Source organism: Phascolarctos cinereus, unplaced genomic scaffold, assembly GCF_003287225.1.
Source record: "Phascolarctos cinereus isolate Bilbo 61053 unplaced genomic scaffold, phaCin_HiC Scaffold_2;HRSCAF=192, whole genome shotgun sequence".
Lineage (NCBI taxonomy): Eukaryota > Metazoa > Chordata > Mammalia > Diprotodontia > Phascolarctidae > Phascolarctos > Phascolarctos cinereus.
The window spans coordinates 181,194,932-181,207,809 of record NW_027555625.1 but is presented as its reverse complement, the minus strand read 5'-3'; the positions used below and the strand labels follow the sequence as shown (position 1 = coordinate 181,207,809).

General features: G+C 35.2%; 1 protein-coding gene across 1 annotated transcript in view; it reads right to left on the bottom strand.

The window, feature by feature from the left end:
• The window catches only part of CSMD1 (CUB and Sushi multiple domains 1), a 1,378,384-nt gene that overhangs the window by 451,990 nt on the left and 913,516 nt on the right, over positions 1-12,878 (bottom strand). Inside the window, exons 22-24 of the mRNA XM_078149151.1 lie at positions 11,584-11,775; positions 10,900-11,026; positions 5,656-5,858 (exon numbers count right to left, since the gene is read on the bottom strand). Coding sequence (XP_078005277.1) covers positions 5,656-5,858; positions 10,900-11,026; positions 11,584-11,775 — 522 coding nt within the window. The remainder of the gene's footprint in view (positions 1-5,655; positions 5,859-10,899; positions 11,027-11,583; positions 11,776-12,878) is intronic.

Here is a 12,878-nt window from a genome sequence, read left to right as displayed (position 1 = left end):
AGGCAGGACCAGATCCCCAAAAGGATGATGCTATTCAACCTGTTTAACTCATAAACCTGATACAAGTGGAAACCAAGTAAAATCATAATTTCATTGCATTTTTTTTTTGCTCAACCTGTTTTATTAGCTTAGTGAGGAACTTGGAATAGGATTGTTCTTACTTTTTTTCTCTTTTTTTAATTTCCTGAAGGCAAGATTGAAGAATGGGGATAAGTTCATTTTCTTTGAGTTTCTCATAGGCAGCATTTTCTTCCTCTGTCTGCCTCTTGAACTCTATCTCTATCAACTCTCAGCTTTCCATCTTTCTAAGGGCTGGCCTTGTGTAGATTTTCTTGTTCTCTCTGTCTAACCAGGAATTTTGATACACTCCAACAAAACCAGCTCAATGAGACTGAAAAAGACTATCTTTGCTGTTATATCCTATTTTCCTTGTAAGTTACAGCCTATGCTTTTGTCTACTTGTATTTTTCTTCATGTAGACATGCACATGTTTCTCCTCTTGCAAACTTTGGCCTCTCTGTATATATACATATATATGTATATATATACACACACACACACACACACACATATATACATATACATATACATATACATATACATATATATATATATATATATATAAAATCTGTCTCTCTGCTCTCTGTCTCTGTCTCTCTTATATATACATATATATCTTTTCTGCTTCAAATTTTACTAGAAATTAATAAACCTATGATCTTCTTTCAAATGAATTATATGATTGATCTCATTGCCATTTTGAGGGGGGGGTGTCACAATTCCAGTAATAAGGAATGCTGTTTTAATTTCTTATATTTCTACTTGTTAGAAACTAGGTTAGCCAGTCTTTAGTATGGTGAAGAACTCTATATTTGGTTAGCTATATGAAAAAGAGTAATGAGGGAGTAAGGATTAAATTGGGTAGAATTCTCATTAGTTTGGTCATACAGCTGAAGCTTTTGCTTATTGGAAATCACCTCCTATATATAACTATACCTACTTTCCCATTCCACATACAACCCTTTACTGAAGATTATAGAGTATGACCTAGAAAGAACTTTGGAAACCATCAAGTCCATCCCTTCTCATTCTTTCAATTAGGAATCTGAGGGCTGGAGAGGTTAAGTGATTTACCCAAGTCACATGAGAAGAAAATATCCCTTTGAAATCTGTGATTCCCTGATCAGATAATGGGAAAGCCTTTGGAACAAAAAGAGATGGAACATAAAACAGCTTTCTAAGAGGAAAAATGTATAATCTCTGTGAAAACACAACCATATTTCCCCTCAAAATAAACAATGCATTTTCCCTCTATTTATTGCCTTTAGCAAAGGCATAGGGGTCAAAATATAATCAGGAATCATTTAAAGATAATCAATATTTAAACAAGGTTTTGCCACAATGCTACCTACTCATCCACCATAAGTACATCTTTTTTTAAATTAATTAATTTTTTTCAACATTCACTTCCATAAGATTTTGAGTTTTAAATTTTCTCCCCTTCCTCCTCCCCCCTCTCCAAGATGGTGTGCAATCTGACATAGGCTCTACTTATACATTCATATTAAACATATTTTTTCTCTTTTTTAACTTTAAAAGGAATGGATAGATTATAAGAGAGGAAGCATGAGACAGTGGATAGAGAGATAGCCTGAGAATCAAAGAAACCTGGGTTCAGATTTCATAAGTGACATATTCTGGCTGTATGACCCCAGGTCACTTAACTTGTTAGTATCCTCAGGCAAACTATAGTTTATTTATTTATTTATTCCTAGTTTTCAACATTCACTTCCATAAGATTTTTTTTTTTGGCTAGGCAATGGGGTTAAACAACTTGTCCACAGTTACCCAGCTAGTGAGTGTCAAGTGTCTGAGGCCGGATCTGAACTCAGATCCTCCTGACTCTAGGACTGGTAATCTATCCACTGTGCCACCTAGTTGCCCCCCAACTATAGTTTAGAGCAATAACCAATCTTCATCGGTCAAGAGATTCAGAAAGGGTTTCCTCACTGGGAGCTCTCTATGCCACAGAGCCAATCTCTAAACACACACACACACACACACACACACACACACACACACGTAAAGGATCTGTGATTTCATTGGTATAGGGAACTTCCATTGAGGAGACTCTCTTTACTATTGTAGTTGAGTACATGTATTGAAATTTCTATTTTTAAAAAGTTTCTGAGGACACTGAGATTTTAAGTGACTTGCCCAAAGTCCTTAAGCCAGTATATGTCAGGCATGGGTCTTGGGCCCAAGTTGTTCTGATTCTGAGGCTGGCCTTCTCTTCCTACTGTCAATCATTTATGCTGCTTATAAAATTAGTAATATGAATTTATTTTTAAAGGAGAACAGAAATTAAGTTTTGTATGTCTGATAGGATAAAACACAAAATTCTCAGTATGGCAGCTTCTACAATCTGGCTCCCACTTACTTTTCCAGTCTTGCTTCATTTTAATCTCTATCATTTACTCACTGTGCCAGGTACGCTGGCCTGCTTTGACATACTTGACTTACCTGAAATTCCTTCCCCCTCCTAGTGTCTTTACACACGTGGTTCCCTATTTCTTAAATCCACCTGCTCCTCCTAGAATCCTAGCTTCTTTCAAAGCACAAGTTAGGTCCCTTGGTCTGATTGGACTTCAATCTTTTATGCTAAAGTGAGCACTGAGTACATTTGCTGGTTCCTGTTGGTAGTTACTAAGAGAGCAGCTTATTCTAAATAACTGAAAAACTGTCAGTTTGGGACTTACATTGTGGTTTATATGTATGTATGCATGTATGTATGTATGCATATATGTATACACACATGCATAAACCTTTCCAGATGCTTCTTAATTCTAGTGCCTTCCCTCTGTTGATTATCTCAGTTTATCATATATGTATGTATATATATATACATATATATCTTATTCGCACATAGTTATTTAAATGTGTATATGTATGTGTAGTATATATCTATATTTTTGTTTGTATATTATATATGTTATTTCCATTTGTTCTATGAGTATGATTAAATAAACTGTTTAAATGAACTAAAGCCATGTTTTGTGGCCAACTCATGATGTAAATCTTTTGTGGCTAGAGTCCACAGAAATGTGCCCTGAAGGGAGAACATATTCCAGTAGGCAGGAAAGAAAGGGAAAGATCTAGGGGACAGGGGCAGCAGCTCTCTGAATACCACAGAGATAGGTTGGAGTTTTCCCTAGTGTCTCTTGGTGTTGAATGGAATATATAAAAGTGAGTTGGTATGGGAATGTCAGGGCTGCTAATTGGTGCAGTGGATTCATCTTCCTGAGTTCGAATCTGGCCTCAGACACTCAGTAGCTCTGTTCCCCTGGGCAAGTCACTTAACTCTGTTTGTCTCAGTTTCCTCATCTGTAAAATTAGGGCAAACCACTCCAGTTTCTTTGCCAAGAAAACCCCAAATGGGGTCATGAGGAGTTGGACATGACGGAAAACAACTGAACAACAATAAGTGAGAATGTTAGCTCCTGGGCCCTTATCACAGAAAAGATCAGTTGTACCCTCACACCAGGTATTGGAGATGGGGTACATATTTTCACGAAGTTTCACTGACCTCTCCACTGACATATCTACCCCAATATCTGTAGCTTCTTTTGTAGCTATATAGTTAGGCTTTTTAAAACTTTCCTTCTTGATCATATAAATAAGTAGGCAAGTGCTAATGTCTAACTGTTTTGTGGGTCATCCACTAAGTGAAGGTCAGCGTTTGCTTAACCTGGACATAATTCCAATTTTGACAGAGAATCAAATAAAGATGTAGGGAGAGATTTTCTTCTCTTCTATTTCCCCAGATGACCTTTTTTATTTAGCTCTTCAAAACCAGAAGGGGCAGGCATGAAGACTATAATGTAATTTTTATTATTAACTTTCCAAAGCATCATGAACTTTAAGAGCCTAGGGTAAGTTCCATATGTTACACAAGAACAACTCACAAGTAATTTGTCAGATTTAGACTATGTATAAATGTAAATTCAATTTGATATTAAATAAGAATTGATTTGTGATAATTAATAATAGAATTTATATAGTGATTTAAGGTTTACAAAATGATTTATATAATATTCTATATGAGCCAGACAAAAGCTCTATGAAATAAATGCTATTATTATCCCCTTTTGGCAGATTAGTAGGGCAGCTGCATGGTGCAGTAGTTAGAGCACTGGGCTTGGAATCAGGAAAACTCATCTTTATGAGTTCAGATCTGGCTTCAGACACTTACTAGCTCGGTGACCCTGGGCAAGTGACTTAACCTTATTTGATTCAGTTTCCTCATATGTAAAATGAGCTGGAGAAGGAAATGGCAAACCACTCCACTATCTGCTAAGAAAAACTCAAATGGTGTCACATAAAGTTGGACACAACTGAAGAAAAAAAAATTTGCAACTGAGGAACCTGAGGCAAACTGAAAGATTTAAAGTGGTTTGCCCAGAGTCACATAACTAGTAAGTGTCTGAGGCATGATTTTTGACTAAGGTCTTCCTGATTCTCAGTCAGCAAACATTTACTATGTACCTCCTATGTGCCAGGTGCTATACTAAATATTGGGGATACAAAGAAAGGAAACAAAGACAGTCCCTGCTCTCAAGGAGCTTATATTCTAATGGGGGAGGTAACATCTAATCAACTATGTACAAACAAGATACATATAGAATAAATGGGAGATAATGAACAGAGGGAAAGCACTAGAAATATGAGATAGAGTTAAAAGTGGGACTTGAAGGAAGTCAAGGATGATAGGAGACTGAAATGAGGAAGGAGAGAATTCTAGGCATGGAAAAGAGGACAAAGAAAATACCCCAAGTTGAGAGATAGAGTGTCTTGAGGGGTCATTGTCAAAGAATCTGTGAGGGGGTCATAAGGTGTAAGACGATTGGAAAGGCCATAGAGGACCTATTATGAAGAGCTTTGAACATCAAGTGCACGATTTTATGTTTGATTCTAGAGCTGATAAGGAGCCACTGGAGTTTACTGAGTAAGGAAAGTGATATGACCAGACCTGAACTTTGAGGAAGAATATTTGTAGTATTCCAGGAATATTGAAAGGAAAATCATTTCCTTCATCCTCCTGATATTCCTAATATTTGAATAATTATTAGAAACTCACTATTAAAATGAACATGGTATCTATTAATGTAGATTATTTATTAAGTTATTCATTATTCATATCTTGAACCCTAAGCCAATGAGAAACTGAATACATAAATCTGAAGTTGGACAAGATGAGTTCCAGATCAGAGAATGCAACCCTAATGAAATAGAATAGTACCTGGGAAGGATTTATGATTTGGGCAGTCTGAGTACAGAAAGAAGTACCAAAGACAAAACTTTAATACTTAACAGTTTTGCTTAGTACCAGATTCCAATCTGTGGCCAGGGACTCAGATGTAGACCCTGATATCCACAAATTAACAAGAGCATTTATGGTCTTATAATTACTGGGGTGAATTATTGGTATTTATCTGCAGTGACCAGAATCTATCAGGCAAACCTAATGTTTCAAAAGCTCAAATTCTTTCCTCTCAGGGCAATCTGTCTGTTTAATGCAACACTTAAAAAAGAAAAAGAAGCCTTTTTCCCCCTCATCGTAATTCAGATTTAAAGAAAAGTTTGAGTTCCACCTACTTGAGAATTGAATGGAAAATCCTGACTTGCTGATAAAAAAGTCACTGTCAAACTGAAGGGTCAATGAGTTGAAGGTGCTATGGATGTCCTCAGGCAGAGCAGACCCACTCCATTCTTTCAGGAAAATGTTGCTATCTATTGGACCATCCCAAACCTTGAGGATGTCATGAGCCATTTCAGTGTCGAAAACAATGAAATGGAGACTGTGAAAGAAGAGAAAAAACAGGAAACATTAATGGGTTATAAATTTAAGAGAAAATAACCTCCTTTTAGATCTTAAAAATTTCCATCTTTCAGAACTGGCCATTACGAAGCGTGGTTATGCCACAGCACAGACTAAGAAAGAGTTTCTCATTGTGATGAAGCAAAGGTAGATTGAAAACACCTGCAATCAATATGCTATTAGTGTTTTCTCAGTCCCCCACTAGAGGTGGTAGCATATGTTACATGAAAAAAATAATGTCTAAGAGGTGATTTCCCACTCAGAAACACATTTTGTATCTGTCGGATCAGTTCAGCTATTGTATCTGTTTCTGTTAATTCACTTACAAAACCAAATAAATATGTTTGAAATACCAACATATAGGCAAGAATATGTTATATCCCAAATATCCTTTTCTATAACAATTGTGCATGCTTTAATTTGATTGACTGATTGCAGTTTAAGAACACTTGCTATGCCTCAAGAAACAAAAAAATTCAGATATACTAGTTGATTTTTATCCCTAATCTGTAGCCCTGATGGATATGACATAAACATGGAAAAGAGTTTAGCTAAAATAACAACAAAGTAAATCTATGGTTTGGGAATTTTCTGATTTTAGCACTTTCACTTATTATATCTTGTGCATAAATAGTAATGTAGCTGAATTAACAATATGATGCACATCCTGAAACATTAAAAATAAACCACACTTCTTTAAGTTTATATGTGCCATATTTTGAAATAAAATATCTCTTACTATTCATAAAACATAGGACATTTCTTTTAATATAATACCATCTCTATAGCATACTTGAAAAGAACCTAAAAATTTTGACCACATGCATTTATCACTATTTCCTCCACAAATACACAGCGCTTTCAAAATTGCAATGCAATCTCAAAATTATTTTTAAAAATAACAAACCCATGTAACAATCAATTATTGTATAGTTTTATAAAACCAAATAGAAATGGAATACCTCATTTTGAGAGAGAACATGGTACTAATTGAGAGTTGGCAAGGTAGGGTTACAAATATTAAGATTGTGACATATCCTGCAGAAAATAGCAGTAGTTGAAATATATAGACAGCACTGTTCCAGTACTCAATATCAGGTTTGGTATGGGGCCAACTTCTATCTAGATATGTAATATATTGTGTTGGTAATGAAGGGTATTTTGGGGGATAGGGGAAGAAAGAATGAAAACTAGCCGTAACAGATTGGAAAGTTTATTGACTTTGTTCCAATGACAGGAAAAACAAATGCAACATTAAATCCTGAAAGTGGTGGGTAAGGACTGCTAAGGAGATGAATGATATAATATAAAGCAATAAAAGTAGAAACCTGGGAAAGTCAAAGACAGAGTCCATCTCCTTCATTATTTTGCTGATGCCAAGTACTGGCATCAGAATATCCAGGGTGAGGTAATGGAAAGAGCATTGAAATTGGGGGCAGAGGACCTAGGTTGGCATTCTGGCTCTGTCCCTTGCTTCCTGTGCAGTCTTGACATATCTTGATGCCTTCAGAGCCTCAGTTTCTTTCCCTATAAAATGTGGGGGTTGGGTTAGATGATCTTTAAATTTACTTTCAGTTGTAAATCCTATGAACTAAATACATCAGGAGGGACATAGTTATAATTCTGAAGATGGGACAATGGATAGAGCCCTAGATTGAAGTTCAGAAGACCTGAGTTATGAATCCTGCCTCAAATACATATTTAACTGTATGACAAATCATTTATCATTCCTTCGCTTCAGTTCCCTCATCTGTGAAATGGTGATAATAATAGTACTTACCTGATAGGATTGTTTTGAGGGTCAAATGTACAACAAATGTAAAGTCCTTTGCAAACCTTAAAGTGCTACATAAACACTAGTTATTATTATGATTATTCTGAAAAAAAAGTCTTTCAGTTTTACATACAGTCCGTTGTTCAAACACCTGAATACATTTTCTTGTATAAGATTAAAGAAGTACTTTCAAAGACAGTTTTCCAGACAATTACACTTACAGAAAAGCAATTAAAACTAGGGAACAACATACACACATAAAATTTATGTAAAACAGAGCCTTTAATGCTGCTTCTTGAAAGATGTTTATGTTACTATTACCTTTATTATATAAATTATAGCTGTGCTCAGCAATGAAATATGCTGGGTCTCCTGCAGAAATGTTTACAAAGAATTCTTAACGTAGCTAAATTTACAACAACCTCTTGTGATTAAACTTTTAATTAAATTCAACTCAGGTAGCTACTTCCTAATGCACATGTTTAAATTACAGACCTCCTCCAAGCCCAAATCGCCTATAACAATGTCTTTTTACATTAAAGAAATAAAGCATTTTTAATAACCTTGTGTAAGGAGACATGGAAATAAACAATAGTCAATAGAACTAAAACCTAAGAGAATAAAAATGTATTTAAGGAATTAGGCTAGCTGAAGAATTGTCAAAAGCTTCATTCCTTTTCGTTCATGGATCCAACAATCCAGGTGGATAAACATTTGATAGAAGATAACATTTTTAAAACTTCAAGCATTTTTTAAAAGGACAAGAAAGCAAGAGAAAGTCAAGAAATAAAAATAAAATAGAAAGGCAAGAAAGCTATGAAAAAAAGGCATGATAGGTAAACAAGAAAGATCAGAAAGACAGAAAGCTTACATTGAATACTACAACAGAATCCCTAATTGTACTTCATACAACTGTATTATAGCATTGGTTTTCCTATATACCCTGATGTTCAGATTCCCCACAATTTATGTCATGACAGTTTCCCTAAACACCAAACCACTTTCTAGCATATGTGTCATAGCAATAAGCAGCTCAGCTGCCATATTGGGACATTTCTGCCAATCCTCTAAATGCAGTTTGCTTTCTTTACTTATAGTAAGGAGAACAAGATGAAAGTTTATAGCTCTAAGAGCTGCAAAACCAGAAAACGAATTTAGTTTGAAAGCAGGAAAGGTTCATTTTGTCTTATTTTGATTAGAAATGTGACTAGTATCACAATCCACTTACAGGTAAAGGGAAAGAATAGCCATTGTTTTTCTAAACCTGTGTTGTTCTACTGACTTCCTCAAATCTATGTTAATTTGGGAGCCTTTTCTTCCTCAAAACATCGTATATAAATAAAGAAGTCTGGCTATCTCTGCTTTCTAAATAGAGCCCTTAGAGAAATTCAGATTTATAGTTATTTATTTTGTTATTCATGTTCTAGACATAACCCCAATGCATTTATATGTGCATATATAAACACATCATGTTTTAATCATAAAAATAAAATACAAATTCTCAGGATTTTTCTGTTACTTAGATAAAAAAAATGATTTTTGAACTCAATAGAATGTGAGCAAAGTCTTACTGTAATTTTAAGCTTTCTTAGCTTAAAACTATTAAATACAGGTCTATTTTAAGCTTTAATAATTTAAAACTGCACTAAGACTTTGAGAAGTATACATTTGAGAAACACTGAGGTGCTTTGTCTAAAGTTGGAAAAGTGCTATTTACCTTCAAGAACTCAATCAGCAAGCATTTATTAAATGCTGATCATATGTTGGGCATCCTGTTAGGAGTTGGGGATACAAATATAATAAATGAAGGCCACCGATTTTCATACTATGTGCTCAAATACATTCTATCACTCAAATGATTATCATTTTAAATTATGTCTCAACATTTATCTGTTTTTAAATCTCACTTCACTTTGAGAAAATGGCAGATGGAAATATTTTTTCCTTCTATTATCATTCACTGGTTATGATGCAATAGTCAATAATTGCTCTGTTCACATGGTTACAATGAGTTTTCATATCTGCTACTACTAATTCTACCTTGATAATAACAATAGCTAACATATGTAATGGTTATTATGTTCCAGGCACTGCGCTAAGCTCTTTAAAATTAGTATCTCACTTGAGCCTCAAAACATCCCTGGAAGAGAAGTGCTGTTATTATTCTCAATTTACAGATAAAGAAACTGAAGCAAATAAAATTTAAGTGACTTGCCCAGGGACATACAGCTAGTAAGTATGTAAGTCCAGATTTGAATTCTGGTCTTCCTGACTTCTGGCCCCACACTCCATCCATTGCACCCTCTTACTATTCTTAGATTGCTAGATATTGATAGATGAAGGGTCTTTCTTCTGAAGGGCTGGAAACTGACAGGTAGATTAGAGGTTTTAGAGCCTGAAGGGATTACAGACATTTAGTCCAGCCTGCTTACTTGACAGGGGAAGATACAGAGGCCCAGAAATGGAATGTGAGCTGGACAAGGTCACACAGATGCTAAGAAACAGTTTCAGGTCTTAATTATATGATTCCAAATTCAGTGCTCTATTTTACCATTATGCGACACTTCCCATTAAAAAAAAGCCAAATGAGTGTCAGGAAGGGCGAATTTCACAAGAGAAGAGAGTACTGAACTTTAAATAAAATACAGATATTCTTTCACTCCATCCTATTTTCCCTATTTATTGAATTTTTTTTCATATTCACTTGGAGGCCATCATAATAATTATAATTCACTTTCATACTGAAGTTTAGACTTAAAAAAATATGGTGAGGCATTAACATGAATTATTTAAGGTTTTTTTGACATTTTTTCATAAAGTTAAAAAAAGTTCACTAGAATCAATTCAGATTTTCATTAGAAACAGAATAATTACTTTGTTCTTTCTTCTACCATTTTTATACAGTTTAATTATTTTCTTCTTATCTGTAGCTCATGGCTGGATTTCTCTTGTGCCATCATTTTAATATATCCATGAACATGTATTCTGGGTGAGACTACTAAGTGCATTTTAATTCAAGATTTCCAAATGTATATCCAAGTGAGAAACTGAGCCAAAGAGAAGTGCAGAAACTCCATCTAGAGTAGTCTTTAGAGAAGATGTACATAAACCCTGGGTGGCTTATAAACTATCTTCCACAGCTGAAAGATAACTGCCTAATGTAATATGACTCCCCCACTTTTCCTTCAGGCATAGCACACAGAACCTACATTCTCCAAAACAGCATAGCACATAGTAAAATGACTACCTGATGGTCTTCCCTGGGTCTGCTTCTATGATCCATGTGCAGTGAAGATTATTGTCATAAGGTGCAGGGTAACCTGGAGACAAAATCCGACCGGATGTGGCAGCATGGATTCGACCACCACATTCAGCTGAGGAGAAAACAAAAGCATATCAATATGCGATCCTATTTTGGATACTACTGTGTTGCATGATTTTTTGCATTGATTAACATTTTAAGCAAAAAAATAAAGATATGATTTTACATTTTGAAACCTTTTAAGAACTCTTTCTCTCCCTATTTCCTTAGCTTCATCATTCCCTGAAAACTCTTCATACTACAAACTGAGAAAGTACCAATTTCTGATTTAAAGTCAGAAGATATGGAAATAATGCAATGACTTGGGTCCAAATAAACATATGTATATTAAATACCTCAATACAATAGCTTTAGAAAGTATTGTTTCCATGTTTGAAAAATCCACAATGTGAATAAGGATAAGGGAGAGGCTGGAAAGACCTCCCCAATTTTATGAACAATGGAGTTTCATCTTAGCTAGTATATTTCCTCAACAGAGGAGGGAGAGGATGAGGAAAAATATATTCCCTGTCTCCAAAAGTTCAGAGACATGACTAAACACATTCATTACTGGAATTAGAGGTTGACAGTGTTACACAGATAATTTCTGTAAGACCTAGTCAAAATTACCAATGCATGAAGGCAAAGGCTTGTCCCACACTCTTCGGTCTCCACTCAAGCAGGTCATGGTGCTACTACCATGCATCGCATATCCAGGATTACAGCTGTACTGGACGATGGTGTCAGTAAAATGCCCTTCATCTCGGATCTTATAGCCATAATTTGGGATTCCCGGATCTTCACATTTTACTAGATCAAAACCTTCAAGGGGGGAAAAAACAGGGGATACATGTTGTCAGTAGGAAAAAAAGAAAAGGTAAATTCTTAGAACTTGGAGCTGGAAGCAACCTTAGCAATTATCTCTTCCAGATCCTTCAATTTATATATGTGGCAGAGGAGACTTATAAAGTAAGTTACTATGACTTGCCTTTGGTCTTATGTGTGTGTGTGTGTGTGCATTTTTGAGAAAAAGAGAGAGAGACAGAGAGTGTGTCAGCTGGGATTTAAACAGATTCCCCAGGCTTGATATCCAGTGTTCATTTCATTACTCCAAAGATATTACCAAGTGCAAAATCTAAATAATCCACAGTAAGTATAGAAACAAAATGAAGAATATTATCTAAAGGAGAGAAGGGACAGAGAAATAAATGATATGCTCTTTTCAGTAATTATTATAAATAGAAATAAAGTCTTCCCCTTCATTTACTCAGCATTTCTTTTCTGAAATGTTTCATAACTTATTTATCAGTAAATTTGTTATTTACTACTTCAGTTTCTTGCAGATTATTTTTACCTCAATGAATTCTATATAATCACTTGCTAAAGCAATTTTAATTGGTAGCCACCAACTGCTAAATTAGGACCTGTTAGTATATCATAGCAAACTTATCTGGAAGACTTCTCAACCAGTCACTGCTGTCCTCCTTACCTTTGCCTCACATTGCCCCATCTTTGCTATTTTTGTTGTTTTGTTTTGTTGTTGTTTTTTTTCTTCAAGCACTTACATCCAGAAAGGGGAACTGCAGTTAGTGGTGCTTATTCTCCGCTTAGTTCTAAACAGGGACTGAATTGTTAACACCAGCTTGGAGCTCTGACAGTTTATTGTCCTCAGCCCCTTTCCTTCAAAGATCTCATGACTTTGGAGAAAGAGAATATAGTTCTTCCCCTGTGAAAGTATTAGGGTCCCTAAAATAGCCACATGCCATATTCTTTTTGATACAGGGCTCTGAGTTGAGCAATTCCCTCCACAACAGAAATTCAATAAATAAATCATTATAATGAGTGAGAGAATAGAAGCTGTTAAACACAAAGAAATAGATGACTGAAAGGAAGATTTAGGTTTGTCTGCACCTAAAACTGTATAT